At 39.0% G+C, this 27,969-nt stretch overlaps 1 protein-coding gene across 1 annotated transcript; it reads right to left on the bottom strand.

The window, feature by feature from the left end:
• Nucleotides 1-9: 9 nt before the first annotated feature.
• adisspb (adipose secreted signaling protein b) lies at nucleotides 10-14,533 on the bottom strand. The gene is made up of 6 exons (XM_083541300.1): nucleotides 14,370-14,533; nucleotides 10,867-10,945; nucleotides 8,120-8,253; nucleotides 5,086-5,224; nucleotides 1,812-1,937; nucleotides 10-228 (listed from the first exon to the last, which is right to left on the bottom strand). Exons 2-6 carry the CDS (start codon nucleotides 10,883-10,885, stop codon nucleotides 128-130), a joined length of 519 nt encoding a protein of 172 aa, XP_083397426.1. The 5' UTR covers nucleotides 10,886-10,945; nucleotides 14,370-14,533; the 3' UTR covers nucleotides 10-127.
• Nucleotides 14,534-27,969: the final 13,436 nt, after the last annotated feature.

The following is a 27,969-nucleotide window of genomic DNA, read 5'->3' as shown; positions in this document are numbered from 1 at the left end:
TTTAGCACGGTACTGTAAATACACAGTGTGTGTGTGTGTGTGTGTGTGTGTGTGTGTGTGTGTGTGTGTATTTATTCAAACAATTACAATGTACCAATGAAAACATCAGGGAGGAAAAGGTCACCAATTAGTCAAATCCTTGCCAATCACTCTGCTCTGAGTCATACTCAAGTTCAGTTCCAACACATCGTACCCCCTCTAACAACATCGGTGTCCCATGGTGTCGATCTGAGAAAGAAGGACAAGGTATATAAGAGTGCAGTGCTCACAATTAGCTCCTCTCATTCAATTTAAGACCCAGGTATGTGAAGTACAGGACAGTTACTATTTCATAATGACATACAAGTTTATTTACATACCACTAAACCAATTAAGAACAGAGCTGGCATGAAGCAAAATGCTTTCTGTCTATTAAAATCTTTGTGACAGTGTCACAAGCTAAATTAAATTAAGTCTAAATAAAAATTTATTATTAAAAATAATGCTATCACTATATTTAGTAAAACCAGGCTAATAGAGAGATTTGGCATAGAGGAAAAAAATGACACTTCACTAGCTACTCTGTAACAACACTAAATGTCCATGTTGCTTAGCTGTAATTATAACTATAAAGTACAATGTTCACATAATACTGCAAAATACTGCAACCAAGACCTGCAATTAGACATTTTCATTGATTGTATTGAACCAAAACACGACAAATCCTAACATGAGGCTTTTGATCATTTAATGTGAGTGCTAAAGGTTACTACATACTAACTATATCTGATAAAATTCCAGGGAAACACATGTTGCTTAAAGGTTTCTAAGTTTCGCTGAAATATTGTGATCTGGCCTTTATTTTTATTATTATTATTATTATTATTTTTTTTTACAAATCAAGTCATATGAATCAATAGGCAACATCTAATTTCACGCTTTCAATTTCACACTCTCTCATGTGTACATATTTCAGTAATGTCCTTTTTTTAAATACTGAATTTGGTTTTCTATGGTGTTTACATAAAAAAAATTGTCTCTTGTGATTCATCAGCACTATCAAAAATTATGTCAAAAAAGGTTTTTTTTGTTTGTTTAAGTGAGATAACACCCACGACCTATGCAGGACATATCGTGGCACATTCGTTCAGAAAAACTGGCAAAATGCACAAATTTGGTGGATTTGGCCTTTTGGATCATGCCACCTACATCAGCACTACACATACATTTTTAACCACAAATGATTATAATAAATAAAAAAATGCTTCAACAGGTATCGAAAAAGGGTGAAGTTTGGGATATTACTGATTTTACTGACCAGCAGGGTGCAGCAGATACCAACTAAAGAACACAAATCATACTTCTAGTCTTTGGCAAGGGAAAAAAGTACCAGCTTTTTATGCCTCTCATTAAGTTTCCAAAAGAAGTGAGGTATGGGATTTTCTATGATGCATTACATGTAGATTGCAAATGTGATTCGTATGGAACTGTAGATCATGTCATCTTTTTTTGTAAGCCAAATCATGGTAATTTGTGCTTCCTTAAGTGTAATATGTTGTCATGCCATGGCCAGCAGGGTGCAGCACATACCAACTAAAGAACAGAAATCATACTCCTAGTCTTTACATTGTTTAAAAGTGCTGTGTATGAAAATATTAAGCTATGCCTAAGTCAACATAGTACATTTGTGCATTAATATGTTGACGTACGCTTCAAGAGCGATAGAAACCTCAACATTATTTGGAGTTAGGGAAGCTTTTATGTGTTTATATAATTGATAGATAAAAACATTTTAGGTGTGGAGGACTGTGCTCTGTTAGGTGATGACTCACCCATAACGCGTGCATGAACTTTCACTTTCCGGCACACATCCTCTTTGCTCTCACTGACTATTAGCACCTCCTCACACAGCACCCCTTCCTTATGAGCCACATACTCACAGGTCACATTAAAACCTCCTACAAAAAACCAGGGGAAAGTTAATACAATAATGTGATTACATAAAGGAGTGGATTAGTGAGTGGCATTTAGCAATACAAAAACATGATAAAAACGGGAAACTACAATACTTCTAAAAACAGCAATGTTAGAAATTTGAGCTATAAGGGGAAGAAAAAAAAGTTAAATTAAGTCAGAAAAAAATGTGTTTCAAAATGAACCAAAACAAAAAACAATTCTACACTTAAAACTATATATACACTTAATATCATCATTTATTTTTATTCACATCTATACTAAAACTGGAACCACTACTTTGCAATTTAAAATAACATTTAGTAGACCCAAGATAATACACTAGAGACACAAAATGAATTTAGTCTTCAGGACAATAATAGCGTAATATTAAATATTAACACATTATATTATGGTAAAGTCTATTGTAAGGAAAGTAGTTTAAAGTTTATAAAGTGTAATTCTGCCCTAATAATAAACGTTATTTTATTCTTTTTCAGTTTCTTTTTTATCTTTTGGAAAGATTGTATGACAGCAATGTATACAGTAATTTTCAAGACACTGATATTGTGTCTCATGCGTAATATTTATTCATTATTTTTCTGTGTTCTTTCAATGTGCACAGAATATTTACAAATCTTTGGCTTTGTATAGACTTTTAACTTTTAAGATCAGTACAGAGATTTGTGAATTATAGTCTAAAAGTCATAAAGTCATGTCTACATAGAAGTTGGAAACTCCTGTCTCTGGCCAATTCACCCTTTTTAGTGCAACAGAATAGGACAAGTCATCAAAATAAGAGATACTGCAATTCTGCTTTTAAAGTCAGCTAAAACCCACTTGAGAGGAATAAATGTCACTATTCATACAAAAAAAAAGCCTCAAAGACATACATACATACACATATATATACATACACACAGTATTGTTCAAAATAATAGCAGTACAATGTGACTAACCAGAATAATCCAGGTTTTTAGTATATTTTTTATTGCTACGTGGCAAACAAGTTACCAGTGGGTGCAGTAGATTCTCAGAAAACAAACAAGACCCAGCATTCATGATATGCATGCTCGTAAGGCTGTGCAATTGGGCAATTAGTTGAAAGGGGTGTGTTGAAAAAAATAGCAGTGTGGCATTCAATCACTGAGTTCATCAATTTTGTGAAAAAACAGGTGTGAATCAGGTGGCCCTTATTTAAGGATGAAGCCAGCACTTGTTGAACATGCATTTGAAAGCCTGAGGAAAATGGGTCGTTCAAGACATTGTTCAGAAGAACAGCGTACTTTGATTAAAAAGTTGATTGGAGAGGGGAAAACCTATAAAGAGGTGCAAAAAATTATAGGCTGTTCAGCTAAAATGATCTTCAGTGCCTTAAAATGGAGAGCAAAACCAGAGAGATGTGGAAGAAAACAGAAGACAACCATCAAAATGGATCGAAGAATAACCAGAATGGCATAGGCTCAGCCAATGATCAGCTCCAGGATGATCAAAGACAGTCTGGAGTTACCTGTAAGTACTGTGACAGTTAGAAGACGTCTGTGTGAAGCTAATTTATTTTCAAGAATCCCCCGCAAAGTCCCTCTGTTAAAAAAAAAAGGCATGTGCAGGAGAGGTTACAATTTGCCAAAGAACACATCAACTGGCCTAAAGAGAAATGGAGGAACATTTTGTGGACTGATGAGAGTAAAATTTTTCTTTTTGGGTCCAAGGGCCACAGACAGTTTAACAGTTTGTGAGACAGCCCCCAAACTCTGAATTCAAGCCACAGTACACAGTGAAGAGAGTAAAGCATGGTGGTGCAAGCATCATGATATGGGCATGTTTCTTTTACTATGGTGTTGGGCCTATTTATCGCATACCAGGGATCATAGATCAGTTTGCATATGTCAAAATACTTGAAGAGGTCATGTTGCCTTATGCTGAAGAGGAGATGCCCTTGAAATGGTTGTTTCAACAAGACAATGACCCCAAACACACTAGTAAACGAGCAAAGTCTTGGTTCCAAACCAACAAAATTAATGTTATGGAGTGGCCAGCCCAATCCCCGGACCTTAATCCAATCGAGAACTTGTGGGGTGATATCAAAAATGCTGTTTCTGAAGCAAAACCAAGAAATGTAAATGAATTGTGGAATGTTGTTAAAGAATCATGGAGTGGAATAACAGCTGAGAGGTGCCACAAGTTGGTTGACTCCATGCCACACATGTGAAGCAGTTTTAAAAAACTGTGGTCATACAACTAAATATTAGTTTAGTGATTCACAGGATTGCTAAATCCTAGAAACAAAAATGTTTGTACGAAATAGTTTTGAGTTTGTACAGTCAACGGCATACACTGCTATTTTTTTTAACAAACCCCTTTCAACTAATTGCCCAATTGTACAGCCTTAAAAGCGTGCATATCATGAATGCTGGGTCTTGTTTGTTTTCTGAGAATCTACTGCACCAACTGGTAACTTGTTTGCCACATAGCAATAAAAAATATACTAAAAACCTGGATTATGCTGGTTAGTCACATTGTACTGCTATTATTTTGAACAATACTGTATATACAGTACAGACCAAAAGTTTGGACACACCTTCTCATTCAAAGAGTTTTCTTTATTTTCATGACTATAAAAATTGTAAAGTCACACTGAAGGCATCAAGGGCTATTTGACCAAGAAGGAGAGTGATGGGGTGCTGCGCCAGATGACCTGGCCTCCACAGTCACCGGACCTGAACCCAATCGAGATGGTTTAGGGGTGAGCTGGACCGCAGAGTGAAGGCAAAAGGGCCAACAAGTGCCAAGCATCTCTGGGAACTTCTTCAAGACTGTTGGAAGACCATTTCAGGTGACTAACTCTTGAAGCTCATCAAGAGAATGCCAAGAGTGTGCAAAGCAGTAATCAAAGCAAAAGGTGGCTACTTTGAAGAACCTACAATATGACATTTTTCAGTTGTTTTACACTTTTTTTGTTATGTATATAATTCCACATGTTTGAATTAGAAGGTGTGTCCAAACTTTTGGTCTGTACTGTATGTCTGTACTGTATATATTTATATATATATATATATATATATATATATATATATATATATATATATATATATATATATATATATATATATATATATATATATATATATTTAAGAGAATGTGGGAGCATACCATTGGGAGCTGCAGAAAGATGTTTAATCTGAAGGTATGGGTTGGGCATAGGAGCTGGACATACATCTATGCCAAGCTCTGGGTCCTCTGGCAGTGTGAAGTCAATTTCATACCTGTGTTGAGTCATCAGAAAGCCAACCTAAAATAAAAAATTATAATAATAATTTTCAATATCTCATTCCAGGTTAAAATTATTTCGTTCGGCTTCTCCCATTCTACCCAGGGGTCGCCACAGCGGATCATCCACGTTTGATTTAGCACACGTTTTTACGCTGGATGCCCATCCTAACGCAACCCTCCCCATTTATCCGGGTTGGGACCGGCACTAAGGCTTGTGCAACCCTAATGGCTGGGGTTGGTTCCCTTACAGGGGATCTAACCTGGGCCGCAGCGGTAAGAGCGCCGCATCCTAACCACTAGACCACCAGGGAACCAATATCTCATTCCAGGTTAAGTAGCGAAAAAAATATTTTTATTTTCTTATAAAAACAAAGTGGGTGTTAATCCTTCAGGGCTTCTGAAAGGAATGGGAAGTGAGAAAAAGTGAATGTCTTTGGCAATCTGTAAAAAAGAGAAGTAATAAATTCTCTGATTAAGATTGTACACAGCTATGGTGCCAATGTGACTGTCTTTGTGCAAAACTGTGTGCACAAAGTGGTGTCTGTGTATGACTGGAAAGTCAAAATGTATTATTCAAAAAGCTATTTATCTCTCTGAACAAAACACACTTTGGGCTTTGCGTGGAGTACATTTGAAGAAACACGGTCATCGAATCTCAATTCATAGTTTCCAACAAACACAAAGCACTCATTCAAAATGTTAGCTGGAGCAACGTGTGGTTGCCAAAACACATCAAACACACATTGAATTTTGCATATTAAAAAAACAGTGCACATACATACTCAACCACATAGTTGGATTAAAATAGCAGAATAAAAAAATGAGGATCAAATAAAAAAATTGAGGGTCTGTATAGATTATAGATTTTATCTCTCGTAAAGGGATCTGGCCTCCAGAACAAACTTATGAGCAGAGAGATAAAAGCTGGGGGCTGTTTTAGCAGTAAGCCAGTTGCAGATAAAAGTGGTGATGTAACCCTCATAAAAAGGGTTAACACTAACAAAAAAAAAAGGTGTAAAGACAGAAGTCAATATAAAGAGAACATAATAACATATAAAAGCCAGCATGATTGCCTTGAAATGTTTTTTTTTTTTTTTTTAAATATATATGTTTTTATAATCAGGGATGCCCAAACCAATGCCATATATGAGAAAACGAGGTCATTGAATATCTGTATTATACAGTGAACTCTATTGGAAAATTAAATGTTTCACAGTACTAGATAAATAAATATTTACTTGAAATATTATATATATATATATATACACACACACACACACACACACATGAACTGGACAAGTTTATAGTTATACTTGGTCATTCTTGCTACAGTGACAATAAAAGCCAGTCTGAGGTCACATGCGACAAAATGATTTAAATAAATTATTTATGACAATGATGCTGAAAATACTTGCAATTTTTACTGCTAAAATGTTCCTAGTTGTTTCACGTGTTTGTGTGGGCATAGTCACAGAACATTATAATGCATGTACTGTATGTACACATGTATGCATGTATGTATGGTATCTGCAAAAGATGTATGCATGTGTCAGTTTGTATGCATGCATGCCTGTGTGTACAGTGCATTCAGAATGTATTCCGTCTTCTTCCTTTTTCCCCCACATCATTTTACACCCCATAATGATAAAGCAAAAGACAGATTTGTGATCACTTTGCAAATTTATTAAAAAGAAGATATAACATTGACAAAGCCTTAGCTTAGACAGTTAAAATTGTATTTTATTTTAGCTTAGTTTATGTTTAGACAAATGTTCACCAATAGTAGACAGGTGAATGGCTTTCCAAATCATGTCCAATAAAATGTATTTGCTCCAGGTGGGCGATTAATTTAATCTCAAAAACACCTAAAAATGGTCCAGAGAAATGTGATGCGCTTAAGCCATATTTAAAGTGTCATATCAAAGTATCTGAATACTTGTGTCAAGGTAATATTTTTTTTTTATACTAAACATTAAATATACACACCAATCAGGCATAACATTATGGCCATCGATGAGGCATAAAATTAGGACCACCTGCCTAATATTGTGTCAAGACATCCCAATGTGGACCTTGTCAAACTTATTTAAATCTTTACACTCGCCCATTTTTCCTGCTCAACAGAAACACCTTTACTGGCTTCCAGTAGCTCCGGGTATCAGATTCAAAACAATGATGCTTGCCTACAAGGGCAAAAATGGACCAGCGCCATCTTACCACAGTGACCTAATCACATCTCGCACTGCACCACGCTGTCTGAGATCCTCCAGCACTGCTCGACTGGTACCACCTTCTCTCAGAATGAGAGGTAAATATACTTCAAGGATCTTCTCTGTTCTGGCACCATGGTGGTGGAATGAACTTTCCCTTGATGTCCATACAGCGAAGTCCCTGACTATCTTTAAGCAACAACTGAAGACCTACCTCTTTCTGAAACACTTTAATTAGCAGTTTCCAAGTTTGTAGAATTCTAGGGTTTTATTTATATTAAGTTTTGTAATCTGGGGTACCAGTGTAGATTTATTTATTACTAGAGATTTAAAGCACTTTTGTACGTCGCTCTGGATAAGGGCGTCTGCTAAATGCCGCAAATGTAAAGGTAAATGAACACATCAACTTTGAGGACAAAATGTTCACTTGCTGCCTGATATATCCCACCCACTAACAGGTGCATTAAGAGATATTCAGTGTTATTCACTCAACGGTTATAATGTTACAATGTCCTAATGTTATGCCTGGTCGGTTTATATAAATAAATTCAAATTTTTTTTATCACAAATCTGGTTTTTGCCTTGTCATTATAGGTCTAAAGTGTAAACTGATTGTAAAATGTAATGTAATGTAAAACATTATAAACAAGGCTGCAATAAAAATTTAAATGCATGTAAAGCCACACCACTGACCCACAACACACCTTGACCAAAAAGTTTCCATCGGACTCAGGAATCACCATGACAACAGAGTCGTGCAGCTTCTCATCAAAGTGCACGTGGGAGTGAGCAGCAGCATCTGCCTCAGCAAAGCGAATGCCCCCTGCCTTAGAGGAAGCTGCAACAGCACAAGATTTTGTTAACACACAAAGCAAACCACATACAGACAAAGAACGTTTTTCTTCCAAAGGCTTTTAAAAGAAAGCTGAATGCAGACATCAGTACTACTCATCTCCTACTTTTTAGAGAAAGGCATTTATAGAATGATGGCATAAACCTAATCTCTTTTATAAGACTTGTGTGGAAATTTACATGTATCTCTTTTTATAAATCAAGACAGATTAATGTTGGACTCAAACTCCAGCAGAAGATGAGGACAGTTCTCAATTCTCTAACATTACTCGGTTCTATTATTTAAATAGAAAATAGATAAATAAACAGAAGGCCTAATAAATATTATAAGTTATATAATAATATATTAGTTATATATAATAATTTATAAACATTCTAAATACTACTTTAATTCTATGAAACCTCCTAACCATGGTACAAAATGGCGTCATTTTTCTGCAGGTAGAATGTTTTGGTGTGTTGAAAATGCAAATAAAATGACTTGTCAAGGACAATGTCATCTACAATCTAGAATTGCAGAAACACTAACAACAAAACCTACTCTGTTGTTACAATGTATTATGTTTCCCACAATATTTAGATCTCAAAATCAATAAATTCGAATCTCAATAAATTCGAATGTCGTGGAAAAAAAATTATTTCAGTAATTCAACTTAAATTGTGAAACTCTTTCTGAAATGTTTTAAATCAATTCAATGCGCACAGACTGAAGAAGATTAGGTCTGGTTCTTTCTCAAAAAATTTAAATACTTTATAAGACCAATAATAAAAAAAAATTAGTAAATTGTTGGCCTTCTAAAAAGTATGTTCATGTACTGTATATGTACTCAAAACTTGGTAGGGGCTCGTTTTGATTCAAATTACTGCCTCAATTCGGTTTGCCATGGAGATGATCAGTCTGTGGCACTGCTGAAGTGGCCTTCAGCTCATTTGCATTTTTTGGTCTCTTGTTTCTAATTTTTCTCTTGACAATACCCCATAGAATCTCTATGGCGTTCAGGTCAGGTGGGTTTGCTGGCCAGACAAGCACACCAACACCATGGTCATTTAACCAACTTTTGATGCTTTTGGCAGTGTGGACAGGTACCAAATCCTGCTGAAAAATGAAATCAGCATCTCCATAAAGCTGGTCAGCGGAAGGAAGCATAAGGTGCTCTAAATTTTTCTTGTAAAACGGGTGCAGTGACTTTGGTTTTCAAAAAACACCAGCGGATGACATTGCACACCAAATCACCACAGACTGTGGAAACTTAACACTGAACTTCAAGCAACTTGGGTTAGGAGCTTTTTCACCCATCCTCCAGACTCTAGGACCTTGGTTTCCAAATGAAATACAAAACTCTCTCAAATTTCAAAGAGAGGACTTTGGACCACTCTGCATCAGTCCAGTTCTTTTTCTGTTTAGTACAGGTAAGATGCCTCTGATGTTGTCTGTGGTTCAAAAGTGGCTTAACAAGAGGAACAAACAACTGTAGCCAAATTCCTTGACACATCTATGTGTGGTGGCTCTTGATGCTTTGACCCCAGCTTCAGTCCATTCCTTGTGAAGTTCACCCAAATTCAGTTCTCTCGGTTGGGTCTTTTTCTTCCAAACTTTTTCCTTCCACTGAACTTTCTATAAGCATGCTTGGATACAGCACTTTTTGAACAACCAGCTACTTTGGCAATGAATGTTTGTGGCTTACCCTCCTTGTGAAGGGTGTCAATGAATGTCTTATGGACAACTGTCCGATCAGCAGTCTTCTACAGTCTACATGATTGTGTAGCCTAGTGAACCAAACTGAGAGAAAATTTTAAAGGCTCAGGAAACCTTGTCAGAGTTTTAAATTGATTAGCTGATTGGCATGTAACCATATTCAGTTTTTTTAGATTGAGTGAATTGGAGGGTTTTTGTTAAATGTGAGCTAAAATCATCACAATTAAAAGAACCAAAGTCTTAAACTACTTCTGTGTGCATTTCATTTATTTAATACACGAGTTTCACAATTTGAGTTGAATTACTGAAATAAATGACCTTTTCCACGACATTCTAATTTATTGAAATGCGCCTGTAAATTATTTAGATTACTACATTATTAGTTTCCATTTAACATATACAGTAGTTTATCAAATCATAAGGATAATAATGTCAAGAGAACATTTGGCCTGAATATGTTTAATCAAGCACATGTTTTAGAACATATTCATTATGGACTGAGAGAAGTTTATGCATTGGAATGTGATAAGCAACAAAAAACTAAAAAATTACAATAGTAATGTTCCTGATTCTCCAATACAAGGAGGAGTAAACAGAATAGATACATTAACATACATTATTATTATTATATTATATATTTGATTTTTACAATATTCAACATCAGTTCAGAGCCTTTAAAAATCCACAGCCTTGCCTCAGTCTCATTTTGACCATTTGAGTGAACTTAATCTCTGGTGTTAACTGAAAAACTAACCAGACTTAAAAATTATAATAGCAGCAATAAACCAGGCAAGAACATTAGCACTGATAGGATTTGTATGTTCGTTTTACATTTAGATGCATCTCCAGCTAATTTACAATACAACGGGTAGAAAGAACAGAAAACAAAAAATGTACACCAACCTTTTTTGGCAGTTGCCATTTTCTGTTTGCTAATATGGAGATCCAGTCACTGAGTCATACTGAAGTCCTGACAATAAACCTGAGTAAAATAAAGCAGCAAAAAAGAAACTACTCAAAAGTCCACAAACACCATGGATTACTTTGCTATTTCCTTAATTTACACAGCTGTGCTAGACATCACAGCAAGACACACACCCCACAGATAAATAAACACAACAAATCACTATACAAGGTTTAGATTAGATTAGACCCGCTGTTAGTCAAGACTTTCACTCTTTCATGGAAACTTTCCTAGGATCAGTTAACTGAAAAGGCAGAACTGAAGGTCATGATGTACCAATGTTTCCCTCAATTATGACCTAAAAAACATGGGCTTGGAAATGTGAAAAAAAATAAAATAAATATATATTTATATATGTATAAGGCAAAATCAGGCAATGACTTTAGAAAGACACTGCGTCAAATCTCACACAATTCCTGTTGTTCTGTTAAAGAGAACATGTGAGCAAGATGTCAGGTCTTTTTCTGTCCAACTTTGAATAAACATATATTTCGCTGGAGCTTATACATGTATATTAGGGATGCAACAATACAGTTAGCCCACGGTTCAATACATACCTCGGTTTTTCAACCACGGTTTTCGGTTCGGTTCTGATGGCTTAACACATAAAAGTGTTTTTTGTTATTCTATGCTTAGGCAATAAGAACAGTAAGAGATTAAGAAGAAACAAATAAAAACGAGTTATTGCTATACTCCTTTATTTTAGTTAAAAGCAAAGAAAAGTCCACTGGTTCCTAGTGTTTTGTATAATATAAACATTTTTTATTTTAGAATTAACACTGACATCTCACAGCTGCTGGTAGCCCATGTACAAACTGGGGAACACATGAATTCCCAAATTTTGAAAATAAACATACATGTGAAGTTAGTAAACATAAACTGACCATTTTCAAATAAACATACTTGTACTTCAGTGAACATAAATAAACCATCTTAATTAAACTTAACGGTTCTCCAGTACAGTATCCTTCATTCAGAATGTAAAGTGCAATTTCACTTAGGTCAGCTATCTATTCCTGTATTTTGAGGTTCTTCTGTCAAAAGATAAGCCTGTCAACATTCTCTGCAGCGGGTTTTTGGAGTACAGCGCTTTTCATTTCCCAATCCGACAAGTAGTGAACAGTTACAGTGAGGTAACTCACGGAACCAGTTGGGTATGTATGCTGGAAGGATTCAGCGAGGGACTGTTGTTTTTTGGCGGACTTTATTACCTGCTCTGCTATCCTGCCTTTAGACATTGATATTGCTGGGTGATGGCGCCGCAGATGTGCAATCATATTGGAAGTGTTTCCGTTTGAGTAGGCTACACGTGTAAAACAATGCTTACAGACAGTCATTTTTTTGTTTTCCATTTTTTTCTTCCTCGGCATTATACTCAACAGCAAAACCGAAATGTCTCCACACCACAGATATAAAAGATGCCGGCGCCTCCTCGTACTGTAGCCTCACTTCACCACCGCTCGCCATGTTAAAGTGTGGAATGATGGTTCAGCGCCCCCTAACTTCAGAGCATAGTGATTGAACATTTACTCGGAGGGGAGGAGTTTCCTCATCTCAGCTCGTAGACTTACAGGCACACACAAACAGTCAATTCGGAGAGAAATAAAAAGCACATAAATTATTTAAACGTAAAACCGAAAAAAAACGCAATTCACAAGCGCGTATTGAACTGTGGATGTCGTACAGAACGGTTCAATATTATATTGAGAATTGTGGCATCCCTAATGTATATTATTTAAAATGGCATATAATAGGGATATACAAATTCTGTATAATTAGATACATTTGTCAAACCACTAACCATATCAAGAAAATCAGTGGAATGCACAGTACAAATACTATACATATACAAATAATTAAATAAAAAAACACAAACATATCATAGACACATACTTCACATATACAATAAGAGATTGAAAATTATGCAGTTTCTATATAAACATACAGTGGAACCTCCATTTAGACTGTGATTAAAGATGTACTCATATTCTTGCTAAACTGCTTTCTCCAATTCCATTTCGCAATAATAGCACTTACAGCTGACTGGGGCAGGGCCTAGCAAGGTCGAATTCTTTTTTAAATTGGCCTGTGACAGAGGTGGCATTCTATGACTGAGCCATGTTTAAAGTCACTAAGCTCCTCAGCATGTGACCCATTCTACTAGCAGTGTTTGCCAAGTGCAATGATACTGGAAAATGTAAATACTGAAAATAAAAACAAGTTTGGTTGGCAATTGAATTCCAGTATCCTTTAAGGCAGTATGCACACATGGGTCACATTATATATATATATATATATATATATATATATATATATATATATATATAAAAATGTGAACCACCAGTGTGTCTTATCATTGTCACTTTCATAGTCTATCATTATACATCTGGACATGAGCATTCACCAATTTCTATACATGTAATTATAAATATACTTTGAACCGAGTTGTAGTTTTAGGAGACTGATTGTATGTTTGTTTTTTGTTTTTTTAAGTCTCAAATATATTTTTAATAATGTTGTTATATCCGTAAACACTGGATTGTTTTACAGTCAGGTATCAACAGTAAAAGGCAAATGCAAAACCTGCTTCAGGCCAACATAACTTCAAAATTAATTCAATCCCAGAATAATGGATTTTCTTCAACCAATTTTGTTCGTTTCGCAATTCTAGACAATCTTTATTCTCCTTGTTAGAAAACTAAGAACATTGAAAGACTTTCCACAACTGTGTGGGGAAGTTCATGACAAATGCCAAAGGGTTGACCAAACAGATAAGGGAAGTAAGTAGACATCTTGGCGAATAATTGAAGTAAAATATATAATTGTGCATTATGTATGGGCAAGTAGATGAATGTTGAAATGATTGTTTACGGGAATGTGACAAGAGAATGAGCAAATACTCCTTTTACAAACGGTCACATTTGGGTCGTATAGTTCATCTTTCTCAACAATAATGACTGTGCGGTTATCAGCGTAAAGAGGGGATGCAGTACATGGAGGCGGATAGAAATGCAAAAGAATCGACTCGAAGAATCGGTTGCATTCACAACTTCAAAAAGGAACATACAAGCATACAACATAACATTACTTAAAGTAACGTGGTTTTAATTTGCTTACATATAAACCTTGAAGGGTGTGGCGTGCGTGTACACACACACACACACACACACACACACACACATAAGTAGAAGACAGAAAAAGCAGAAGAGCACAGGGTCACAGAAAAAAAAACAGCTACAGGTTGGAGCTTTCTTGATGACCTACAGCACACTTCCTCTGGGTAACAAAATACAGTAGGAAGAAGAACTCGAAACCAGGGCTGATTGTGACTTTTCAACACAAATGCACGCCCATTGCTGCATTATATATCAGTAGAAATGATCTATTAATTCCTACATTATTAATTAGCTTGATACTACACATAGCATGCTCAGTTACTGACCTGTATACAGGACGATGCAGGGGTGTGCCTGATATTTCAGCAACGTTATATGTTAGAAATATTTTAGACACCAAATGTAATTATGACGACCAGCGAAGCTTCAGTATAGCTTTCTTTAGCTATCAGTACTGAAGAAGTCAACCGAACAAACAATGCAAAGCGAATCAGGAAAAAAAAAGCCCGCCTTCCGCATGGTGATTGGTTAGAATCTATCCAATAGAATGCTAGAAAATGTGTTTAAACCACTGGGGTGAAAAGGCGTGATTATGCTAGAAACGGGTTGGGAAAAAGTATTACAACGAATATAGAAATCTAGGAAAAATTAAAAAAAATCTGAATCTGAATTAATAAAAAAATTAAAAAGCTTTTTATTCGTCAGGGCATGTTTGGTACGAGGCCCGTGTGCTAGTGCTTTTAGGTAACATGCCTAACTCTTTGCCGTGCCCGGCTAGCTCAGTCGGTAGAGCATGAGACTCTTAATCTCAGGGTCGTGGGTTCGAGCCCCACGTTGGGCGTGAATATATATTTTTGGGGAATTGCTTTTTCTTAAGTCGCATGAATGAAAGACAAAAATATTTCTGTTCCTATGGTAAAATATTAAAATCAATACTATGTTGTGGTTAACTATGTTAACGACAAATACAAAAAACCACAACCTCACCAGCACTTCCCGATGGTATGAGGAGTTGGCTAATTTAAGAAGCCAATGGATATTAAAAGCCTACTTTTTATATCAAATCACAAACCAGCCATTCTGGTTGCACAAGACAATGCACTCACAGATGGAGCAGAGAAAGGTAGACATGTGTGTTCAGGAGACCAAGTGGAAAGGGAGTAGGCCAGGGAATGTTCAGAACAGCTAGCAGATGTCTTCACCGACATCTTCAACATTTCTCTGAACAGCGCCATTGTTCCTACGTGCCTCAATTTCCTAAATGGGAGACCTCAGTCAGTCCGGATCGAGAACAGTATCTCCAGCACCTCCACACTGAGCACTGGGGCCCATCAGGGCTGTATGCTCAGTCCACTGCTGTTCACCTTGCTGACTCACGACTGTATAGCAATGCACAGCTCGAACCACATCGTCAAGTTTGCTGATGACATGACCGTGGTGGGTCTAATCAGCAAGAAAGATGAGTCAGCATACAGAGAGGAAGTGCAACGGTTAACAGCCTGGTGTGGAGCAAACAACCAGTTTTTGAACATTGACAAAACCAAAAAGATGGTTGTGGACTACAGGGGAGCACAGAGCGACCATTCTCCACTGACTATCGATGGATCCTCTTTGGAGATCATCAAGAGCACTAAATTCCTTGGTGTTCATCTGGCGGACCACCTCACCTGGTCACTCAACACCAGCTCCATCACCAAGAAAACCTAGCAGCGTCTCTACTTCCTGAAAAGGCCGAGGAAAGCCCATCTCCCTCCCCCCATCCTGACCATGTTCTACAGAGAGACCATTGAGAGCATCTTGAGCAGCTGCATCACTGCCTGGTTTGGGAACTGCACCATCTTGGATTGCAAGACCCTACAGAGTATAGTGAGGACAGATGAGAAGATGAAAGATCATCAGAGTCTCTCTCCGCTCTATTATGCACATTTAGACCACACGCTGCATCCGGAAAGCCAACAGCATTGTGGATAACCACACACACCGGTCACACACACTTTTTACCCTCAGGCCATCAGGAAAATGGTTCCGAAGCATTTGGGCCGCCACATCTAGACTGTGCAACAGTTTTTTCCCGCAAGCCATTAGGCTCCTCAATACACAGAAAAGAAATAGAACTCTCTCTCTCTCTCACACACACACGCACACACACACACACACAGTAGTCAACACGGTGGCTCTGTAAATGGGTGCACATTACGTTTGGTCTGAGATCAGCAACTGCAGAGTTTCAGAGTAGCATGGAGCGCCATTTGGCTGGTCTGAAAGACACAATCCGACTCTCATACCTGGATGACAACCTGGTACTCTGTTGCAGCTTTGTGAAACATTTGTTGCATATCTATCTTGTTCTCCAGAGTTTTGTGAAATGTGGAGTGAAGTTGGCCTCAACGAAATGTGAACTGTTTAAATCAAACGTGAGGTTCTTGGCAAATTGGTGTCCAGAGAGGGTTATACAATGCACTGCAGATATCTGCAGTGCAGGCATTTAAAAGAAGGACACATAAAAAAAAAATGTTTGCCTAATTTCAACCCTTATTTCTCGTAAACATCAGACATTTATGGTGCATCCAGGTTAGCCAGATATTAGCCAGATCAGCTGCTGGTGGGTGGGTTGAGTGAGGGCTGTGTGCTTGTGCTTTTATGTATCAGGGCTGTGCTGACATCCTGCCCGGCTAGCTCAGTCGGTAGAGCATGAGACTCTTAATCTCAGTGTTGTAGGTTCGCGCCCAACGTCGAGCGAGGATTTATTATGCACGGTTGTGCTGAGATGACTAAGTCACAGAGAAGTGCCTTTATCGGCTCCTTTGGTGAAGAGGCCTGGGGTGCAGTCAGCATTCCAATTCATACTAAAGACGTTCAATAGTTTAAAGCTTTATAGCAGGAGATCCTTTACTTCAACCCATGCAAAGCATATCTTTATCGAGTTTGCTTTGGTGTACAGGGGCTTTGTCATGCTGGAACAGGTTTTGGTCTACTAGTTCAATGAAGAAAAAATTTCATGCTACCGCATCCAAAGATACCCTATACAATTCAGGTTTGCAAAAACAGTTTGGGAAGGAATCGCATATAGCTGGGAAAGTCAGGTGTCCCAATACATTTGCACATATAGTGTATAAGAGCGCATGTGAGTTCACAAGCCCAAGGCCAACACGTTCTTTTCTCATGACATCCTCAACCCTCCACCAGAATGCATCATTTACAATGAAAGTCTGCCACTTACAGTAGTCAACACGGGGGCTCTGTAAATGGGTGCACATTACGTTTGGTCTGAGATCAGCAACTGCAGAGTTTCAGAGTAGTATGGAGAGCCGTTTGGCTGGTCTGAAAGACACAATCCAAATCTCATACCTGGATGACAACCTGGTACTCTGTTGCAGCTTTGTAAAACACTTGTTGCATATCTATCTTGTTCTCCAGAGTTTTGTGGAATGTGGAGTGAAGTTGGCCTCAACGAAATGTGAACTGTTTAAATCAAACGTGAGGTTCTTGGCAAATTGGTGTCCAGAGAGGGTTATACAATGCACTGCAGATATCTGAAGTGCAGGCATTTAAGAGTAGGACACATAAAAAAAAAATTATAATAGCAGCAATAAACCAGGCAAGAACATTAGCACTGATAGGATTTGTATGTTCGTTTTACATTTAGATGCATCTCCAGCTAATTTACAATACAACGGGTAGAAAGAACAGAAAACAAAAAATGTACACCAACCTTTTTTGGCAGTTGCCATTTTCTGTTTGCTAATATGGAGATCCAGTCACTGAGTCATACTGAAGTCCTGACAATAAACCTGAGTAAAATAAAGCAGCAAAAAAGAAACTACTCAAAAGTCCACAAACACCATGGATTACTTTGCTATTTCCTTAATTTACACAGCTGTGCTAGACATCACAGCAAGACACACACCCCACAGATAAATAAACACAACAAATCACTATACAAGGTTTAGATTAGATTAGACCCGCTGTTAGTCAAGACTTTCACTCTTTCATGGAAACTTTCCTAGGATCAGTTAACTGAAAAGGCAGAACTGAAGGTCATGATGTACCAATGTTTCCCTCAATTATGACCTAAAAAACATGGGCTTGGAAATGTGAAAAAAAATAAAATAAATATATATTTATATATGTATAAGGCAAAATCAGGCAATGACTTTAGAAAGACACTGCGTCAAATCTCACACAATTCCTGTTGTTCTGTTAAAGAGAACATGTGAGCAAGATGTCAGGTCTTTTTCTGTCCAACTTTGAATAAACATATATTTCGCTGGAGCTTATACATGTATATTAGGGATGCAACAATACAGTTAGCCCACGGTTCAATACATACCTCGGTTTTTCAACCACGGTTTTCGGTTCGGTTCTGATGGCTTAACACATAAAAGTGTTTTTTGTTATTCTATGCTTAGGCAATAAGAACAGTAAGAGATTAAGAAGAAACAAATAAAAACGAGTTATTGCTATACTCCTTTATTTTAGTTAAAAGCAAAGAAAAGTCCACTGGTTCCTAGTGTTTTGTATAATATAAACATTTTTTATTTTAGAATTAACACTGACATCTCACAGCTGCTGGTAGCCCATGTACAAACTGGGGAACACATGAATTCCCAAATTTTGAAAATAAACATACATGTGAAGTTAGTAAACATAAACTGACCATTTTCAAATAAACATACTTGTACTTCAGTGAACATAAATAAACCATCTTAATTAAACTTAACGGTTCTCCAGTACAGTATCCTTCATTCAGAATGTAAAGTGCAATTTCACTTAGGTCAGCTATCTATTCCTGTATTTTGAGGTTCTTCTGTCAAAAGATAAGCCTGTCAACATTCTCTGCAGCGGGTTTTTGGAGTACAGCGCTTTTCATTTCCCAATCCGACAAGTAGTGAACAGTTACAGTGAGGTAACTCACGGAACCAGTTGGGTATGTATGCTGGAAGGATTCAGCGAGGGACTGTTGTTTTTTGGCGGACTTTATTACCTGCTCTGCTATCCTGCCTTTAGACATTGATATTGCTGGGTGATGGCGCCGCAGATGTGCAATCATATTGGAAGTGTTTCCGTTTGAGTAGGCTACACGTGTAAAACAATGCTTACAGACAGTCATTTTTTTGTTTTCCATTTTTTTCTTCCTCGGCATTATACTCAACAGCAAAACCGAAATGTCTCCACACCACAGATATAAAAGATGCCGGCGCCTCCTCGTACTGTAGCCTCACTTCACCACCGCTCGCCATGTTAAAGTGTGGAATGATGGTTCAGCGCCCCCTAACTTCAGAGCATAGTGATTGAACATTTACTCGGAGGGGAGGAGTTTCCTCATCTCAGCTCGTAGACTTACAGGCACACACAAACAGTCAATTCGGAGAGAAATAAAAAGCACATAAATTATTTAAACGTAAAACCGAAAAAAAACGCAATTCACAAGCGCGTATTGAACTGTGGATGTCGTACAGAACGGTTCAATATTATATTGAGAATTGTGGCATCCCTAATGTATATTATTTAAAATGGCATATAATAGGGATATACAAATTCTGTATAATTAGATACATTTGTCAAACCACTAACCATATCAAGAAAATCAGTGGAATGCACAGTACAAATACTATACATATACAAATAATTAAATAAAAAAACACAAACATATCATAGACACATACTTCACATATACAATAAGAGATTGAAAATTATGCAGTTTCTATATAAACATACAGTGGAACCTCCATTTAGACTGTGATTAAAGATGTACTCATATTCTTGCTAAACTGCTTTCTCCAATTCCATTTCGCAATAATAGCACTTACAGCTGACTGGGGCAGGGCCTAGCAAGGTCGAATTCTTTTTTAAATTGGCCTGTGACAGAGGTGGCATTCTATGACTGAGCCATGTTTAAAGTCACTAAGCTCCTCAGCATGTGACCCATTCTACTAGCAGTGTTTGCCAAGTGCAATGATACTGGAAAATGTAAATACTGAAAATAAAAACAAGTTTGGTTGGCAATTGAATTCCAGTATCCTTTAAGGCAGTATGCACACATGGGTCACATTATATATATATATATATATATATATATATATATATATATATATATATATATATTATATATTATATATATATATATATATATATATATATATATATATATATATATATATATATATATAAAAATGTGAACCACCAGTGTGTCTTATCATTGTCACTTTCATAGTCTATCATTATACATCTGGACATGAGCATTCACCAATTTCTATACATGTAATTATAAATATACTTTGAACCGAGTTGTAGTTTTAGGAGACTGATTGTATGTTTGTTTTTTGTTTTTTTAAGTCTCAAATATATTTTTAATAATGTTGTTATATCCGTAAACACTGGATTGTTTTACAGTCAGGTATCAACAGTAAAAGGCAAATGCAAAACCTGCTTCAGGCCAACATAACTTCAAAATTAATTCAATCCCAGAATAATGGATTTTCTTCAACCAATTTTGTTCGTTTCGCAATTCTAGACAATCTTTATTCTCCTTGTTAGAAAACTAAGAACATTGAAAGACTTTCCACAACTGTGTGGGGAAGTTCATGACAAATGCCAAAGGGTTGACCAAACAGATAAGGGAAGTAAGTAGACATCTTGGCGAATAATTGAAGTAAAATATATAATTGTGCATTATGTATGGGCAAGTAGATGAATGTTGAAATGATTGTTTACGGGAATGTGACAAGAGAATGAGCAAATACTCCTTTTACAAACGGTCACATTTGGGTCGTATAGTTCATCTTTCTCAACAATAATGACTGTGCGGTTATCAGCGTAAAGAGGGGATGCAGTACATGGAGGCGGATAGAAATGCAAAAGAATCGACTCGAAGAATCGGTTGCATTCACAACTTCAAAAAGGAACATACAAGCATACAACATAACATTACTTAAAGTAACGTGGTTTTAATTTGCTTACATATAAACCTTGAAGGGTGTGGCGTGCGTGTACACACACACACACACACACACACATAAGTAGAAGACAGAAAAAGCAGAAGAGCACAGGGTCACAGAAAAAAAAACAGCTACAGGTTGGAGCTTCCTTGATGACCTACAGCACACTTCCTCTGGGTAACAAAATACAGTAGGAAGAAGAACTCGAAACCAGGGCTGATTGTGACTTTTCAACACAAATGCACGCCCATTGCTGCATTATATATCAGTAGAAATGATCTATTAATTCCTACATTATTAATTAGCTTGATACTACACATAGCATGCTCAGTTACTGACCTGTATACAGGACGATGCAGGGGTGTGCCTGATATTTCAGCAACGTTATATGTTAGAAATATTTTAGACACCAAATGTAATTATGACGACCAGCGAAGCTTCAGTATAGATTTCTTCAGCTATCAGTACTGAAGAAGTCAACCGAACAAACAATGCAAAGCGAATCAGGAAAAAAAAAGCCCGCCTTCCGCATGGTGATTGGTTAGAATCTATCCAATAGAATGCTAGAAAATGTGTTTAAACCACTGGGGTGAAAAGGCGTGATTATGCTAGAAACGGGTTGGGAAAAAGTATTACAACGAATATAGAAATCTAGGAAAAATTCAATAAAATCTGAATCTGAATTAATAAAAAAATTAAAAAGCTTTTTATTCGTCAGGGCATGTTTGGTACGAGGCCCGTGTGCTAGTGCTTTTAGGTAACATGCCTAACTCTTTGCCGTGCCCGGCTAGCTCAGTCGGTAGAGCATGAGACTCTTAATCTCAGGGTCGTGGGTTCGAGCCCCACGTTGGGCGCGAATTTATATTTTTGGGGAATTGCTTTTTCTTAAGTCGCATGAATGAAAGACAAAAATATTTCTGTTCCTATGGTAAAATATTAAAATCAATACTATGTTGTGGTTAACTATGTTAACGACAAATACAAAAAACCACAACCTCACCAGCACTTCCCGATGGTATGAGGAGTTGGCTAATTTAAGAAGCCAATGGATATTAAAAGCCTACTTTTTATATCAAATCACAAACCAGCCATTCTGGTTGCACAAGACAATGCACTCACAGATGGAGCAGAGAAAGGTAGACATGTGTGTTCAGGAGACCAAGTGGAAAGGGAGTAGGCCAGGGAATGTTCAGAACAGCTAGCAGATGTCTTCACCGACATCTTCAACATTTCTCTGAACAGCGCCATTGTTCCTACGTGCCTCAATTTCCTAAATGGGAGACCTCAGTCAGTCCGGATCGAGAACAGTATCTCCAGCACCTCCACACTGAGCACTGGGGCCCATCAGGGCTGTATGCTCAGTCCACTGCTGTTCACCTTGCTGACTCACGACTGTATAGCAATGCACAGCTCGAACCACATCGTCAAGTTTGCTGATGACATGACCGTGGTGGGTCTAATCAGCAAGAAAGATGAGTCAGCATACAGAGAGGAAGTGCAACGGTTAACAGCCTGGTGTGGAGCAAACAACCTGTTTTTGAACATTGACAAAACCAAAAAGATGGTTGTGGACTACAGGGGAGCACAGAGCGACCATTCTCCACTGACTATCGATGGATCCTCTTTGGAGATCATCAAGAGCACTAAATTCCTTGGTGTTCATCTGGCGGACCACCTCACCTGGTCACTCAACACCAGCTCCATCACCAAGAAAACCTAGCAGCGTCTCTACTTCCTGAAAAGGCTGAGGAAAGCCCATCTCCCTCCCCCCATCCTGACCATGTTCTACAGAGAGACCATTGAGAGCATCTTGAGCAGCTGCATCACTGCCTGGTTTGGGAACTGCACCATCTTGGATTGCAAGACCCTACAGAGTATAGTGAGGACAGATGAGAAGATGAAAGATCATCAGAGTCTCTCTCCGCTCTATTATGCACATTTAGACCACACGCTGCATCCGGAAAGCCAACAGCATTGTGGATAACCACACACACCGGTCACACACACTTTTTACCCTCAGGCCATCAGGAAAATGGTTCCGAAGCATTTGGGCCGCCACATCAAGACTGTGCAACAGTTTTTTCCCGCAAGCCATTAGGCTCCTCAATACACAGAAAAGAAATAGAACTCTCTCTCTCTCACACACACACACACACACACACACACACACACAGTAGTCAACACGGTGGCTCTGTAAATGGGTGCACATTACGTTTGGTCTGAGATCAGCAACTGCAGAGTTTCAGAGTAGCATGGAGCGCCATTTGGCTGGTCTGAAAGACACAATCCGACTCTCATACCTGGATGACAACCTGGTACTCTGTTGCAGCTTTGTGAAACATTTGTTGCATATCTATCTTGTTCTCCAGAGTTTTGTGAAATGTGGAGTGAAGTTGGCCTCAACGAAATGTGAACTGTTTAAATCAAACGTGAGGTTCTTGGCAAATTGGTGTCCAGAGAGGGTTATACAATGCACTGCAGATATCTGAAGTGCAGGCATTTAAAAGAAGGACACATAAAAAAAAAATGTTTGCCTAATTTCAACCCTTATTTCTCGTAAACATCAGACATTTATGGTGCATCCAGGTTAGCCAGATATTAGCCAGATCAGCTGCTGGTGGGTGGGTTGAGTGAGGGCTGTGTGCTTGTGCTTTTATGTATCAGGGCTGTGCTGACATCCTGCCCGGCTAGCTCAGTCGGTAGAGCATGAGACTCTTAATCTCAGTGTTGTAGGTTCGCGCCCAACGGCGAGCGAGGATTTATTATGCACGGTTGTGCTGAGATGACTAAGTCACAGAGAAGTGCCTTTATCGGCTCCTTTGGTGAAGAGGCCTGGGGTGCAGTCAGCATTCCAATTCATACTAAAGACGTTCAATAGTTTAAAGCTTTATAGCAGGAGATCCTTTACTTCAACCCATGCAAAGCATATCTTTATCGAGTTTGCTTTGGTGTACAGGGGCTTTGTCATGCTGGAACAGGTTTTGGTCTACTAGTTCAATGAAGAAAAAATTTCATGCTACCGCATCCAAAGATACCCTATACAATTCAGGTTTGCAAAAACAGTTTGGGAAGGAATCGCATATAGCTGGGAAAGTCAGGTGTCCCAATACATTTGCACATATAGTGTATAAGAGCGCATGTGAGTTCACAAGCCCAAGGCCAACACGTTCTTTTCTCATGACATCCTCAACCCTCCACCAGAATGCATCATTTACAATGAAAGTCTGCCACTTACAGTAGTCAACACGGGGGCTCTGTAAATGGGTGCACATTACGTTTGGTCTGAGATCAGCAACTGCAGAGTTTCAGAGTAGTATGGAGAGCCGTTTGGCTGGTCTGAAAGACACAATCCAAATCTCATACCTGGATGACAACCTGGTACTCTGTTGCAGCTTTGTGAAACACTTGTTGCATATCTATCTTGTTCTCCAGAGTTTTGTGGAATGTGGAGTGAAGTTGGCCTCAACGAAATGTGAACTGTTTAAATCAAACGTGAGGTTCTTGGCAAATTGGTGTCCAGAGAGGGTTATACAATGCACTGCAGATATCTGAAGTGCAGGCATTTAAGAGTAGGACACATAAAAAAAAAAAATGTTTGCCTAATTCCAACCCTTATTTCTCGTAAATATCAGACATTTTTGGTGCATCCAGGTTTAAAGCTGTTGACGTATGAACGAGGCTGCCCTGCTTCATCCGTCTTGTTTCGTCTGCTCCAGAGCCGATTGTTAGACAGAGGTCTCTAAATGGGTCAGTGTCTTAGTTTGATACCATGCAATTCTGTTGATTGTTGCCTATTTAATTTTCAACGTGTAAAGCTTTCCGGCACTGCAGAGGAGAAACGTTGCCCGATTGGCTAAAAAATCAGGGTCTTGGGCTTGAGCCCCACGTTGGGCATGGACATCTTTTGCACGGATGCGCTGAGATTACTAAATTTCGTGTTTATCTCTGGGCACATCTTTTCGAGAAGCAGCGCTGAATCTGATCTGGCCACCCTTTTACACTGTGCTGGCACAAAATTATAACCAGCAACAACTTTGCCAAGATTTATCACCCTGCCAGAAACAGTCACTCGCTCCTCCATTTGCATCTAGTTCAGTTCGTTGAGTAGCGCTTGGTGTAAAACACAAACCACCACTTCCCTGGGTGGGCTCGAACCACCAACCTTTCGGTTAACAGCCGAACGCGCTAACCGATTACGCCACAGAGACCTGCTGTTATAGGCTCCTTTGGTGGTTTGGAAAATCCACGTTGGCTCCGATGGTGCTTAAATAGCCAGATCAGCTGCTGGTGGGTGGGTTGAGTGAGGGCTGTGTGCTTGTGCTTTTATGTAGCAGGGCTGTGCGGCCATCCTGCCCGGCTAGCTCAGTCGGTAGAGCATGAGACTCTTAATCTCAGAGTCGTGGGTTTAAGCCCCACCTTGGGCGAGGATTTCTTATGCACGGTTGCGCTGAGATGACTAAGTCACAGAGAAGTGCCTTTATCTGCACCTTTGGTGAAGAGGCCCGGGGTGCAGTCAGCATTTCAATTCATACTAAAGACGTTCAATAGGTTTGAGTTTAGAGCTTTATAGCAGGAGATCCTTTACTTCAACCCATGCAAAGCATATCTTTATCGAGTTTGCTTTGGTGTACAGGGGCTTTGTCATGCTGGAACAGGTTTGGGTCTCCTAGTTCAATGAAGAAAAAATGTCATGCTACCGCATCCAAAGATACCCTATACAATTCAGCTTTGCAATAACAGTTTGGGAAGAAATCGCATATAGCTGGGAAAGTCAGGTGTCCCAATACATTTGCCCATATATTGTATAAGAGCGCATGTGAGTTCACAAGCCCAAGGCCAACACGTTCTTTTCTCATGACATCCTCAACCCTCCACCAGAATGCATCATTTACAATGAAAGTCTGCCACTTACAGTAGTCAACACGGGGGCTCTGTAAATGGGTGCACATTACGTTTGGTCTGAGATCAGCAAACTGCAGAGTTTCAGAGTAGTATGGAGCGCCGTTTGGCTGGTCTGAAAGACACAATCCGACTCTCATACCTGGATGACAACCTGGTACTCTGTTGCAGCTTTCTGAAACACTTGTTGCATATCTATCTTGTTCTCCAGAGTTTTGTGGAATGTGGAGTGAAGTTGGCCTCAAGGAAATGTGAACTGTTTAAATTAAACGTGAGGTTCTTGGCAAATTGGTGTCCAGAGAGGGTTATACAATGCACTGCAGATATCTGAAGTGCAGGCATTTAAGAGTAGAACACATAAAAAAAAAACAATGTTTGCCTAATTCCAACCCTTATTTCTCGTAAACATCAGACATTTATGGTGCATCCAGGTTTAAAGCTGTTGACGTATGAACGAGGCTGCCCTGCTTCATCAGTCTTGTTTCGTCTGCTCCAGAGCCGATTGTTAGACAGAGTTCTCTAAATGGGTCAGTGTCTTAGTTTGATACCATGCAATTCTGTTGATTGTTGCCTATTTCATTTTCTACGTGTAAAGCTTTCCGGCACTGCAGAGGAGAAACGCTGCCCGATTGGCTAAAAAATCAGGGTCTTGGGTTCGAGCCCCACGTTGGGCATGGACATCTTTTGCACGGATGCCCATAGATTACTAAATTTCGTGTTTATCTCTGGGCACATCTTTTCGAGAAGCAGGGCTGAATCTGATCTGGCCACCCTTTTACACTGTGCTGGCACAAAATTATAACCCACAACAACTTTGCCAAGATGCATCACCCTGCCAGAAGCAGTCACTCGCTTCTCCATTTGCATCTAGTTCAGTTCGTTGAGTAGCGCTTGGTGTAAAACACAAGCCACCACGTCCCTGGGTGGGCTCGAACCACCAACCTTTCGGTTAACAGCCGAACGCGCTAACCGATTGCGCCACAGAGACCTGCTGTTATAGTCTCATTTGGTGGCTTGGAAAATCCACGTTGGCTCCGATGGTGCTTAAATAGCCAGATCAGCTGCTGGTGGGTGGGTTGAGTGAGGGCTGTGTGTTTGTACTTTTATGTAGCAGGGCTGTGCAGCCATCCTACCCGGCTAGCTCAGTCAGTAGAGCATGAGACTCTTAATCTCAGGGTCGTGGGTTCGAGCCCCACGTTGGGCGAGGATTTCTTATGCACGGTTGCGCTGAGATGACTAAGTCACAGAGAAGTGCCTTTATCGGCACCTTTGGTGAAGAGGCCCGGGGTGCAGTCAGCATTCCAATTCATACTAAAGACGTTCAATAGTTTAGAGCTTTAAAGCCGGAGATCCTTTACTTTACCCCATGCAAAGCATATCTTTATCGAGTTTGCTTTGGTGTACAGGGGCTTTGTCATGCTGGAACAGGTTTGGGTCTCCTAGTTCAATGAAGAAAAAATTTCATGCTACCGCATTCAAACATACCGTATACAATTCAGCTTTGCAAAAACAGTTTGGGAAGGAATCGCATATAGCTGGGAAAGTCGGGTGTCCCAATACATTTGCACATATGTCAGGTGTCCCAATACATTTGCACAGTAGTCAACACGGGGGCTCTGTAAATGGGTGCACATTATGTTTGGTCTGAGATCAGCAACTGCAGAGTTTCAGAGTAGTATGGAGAGCCGTTTGGCTGGTCTGAAAGACACAATCCAAATCTCATACCTGGATGACAACCTGGCATGGACATCTTTTGCACGGATGCGCTGAGATTACTAAATTTCGTGTTTATCTCTAGGCATATCTTTTCGAGAAGCAGCGCTGAATCTAATCTGGCCACCCTTTTACACTGTGCTGGCACAAAATTATAACCCACAACAACTTTGCCAAGATGCATCACCCTGCCAGAAACAGTCACTCGCTCCTCCATTTGCATCTAGTTCAGTTCGTTGAGTAGTGCTTGGTGTAAAACACAAGCCACCACGTCCCTGGGTGGGGTCGAACCACCAACCTTTCGGTTAACAGCCGAACGCGCTAACCGATTGCGCCACCGAGACCTGCTGTTATAGGCTCCTTTGGTGGTTTGGAA

Source organism: Silurus aristotelis (genome assembly GCF_946808225.1).
Source record: "Silurus aristotelis genome assembly, chromosome: 5".
NCBI classification, from domain to species: domain Eukaryota; kingdom Metazoa; phylum Chordata; class Actinopteri; order Siluriformes; family Siluridae; genus Silurus; species Silurus aristotelis.
This window is presented reverse-complemented; position numbering and strand designations above follow the sequence as displayed.

Coding starts and splice junctions, on each gene's coding strand:
- adisspb (XM_083541300.1), bottom strand. Junction 5,225..8,119: donor ATGGAAACTTTTTGGTCAAG/GTGTGTTGTGGG, acceptor TTTTTATTTTAG/GTTGGCTTTCTGATGACTCA. Junction 1,938..5,085: donor TCTTTCTGCAGCTCCCAATG/GTATGCTCCCAC, acceptor GGTTTTTTGTAG/GAGGTTTTAATGTGACCTGT.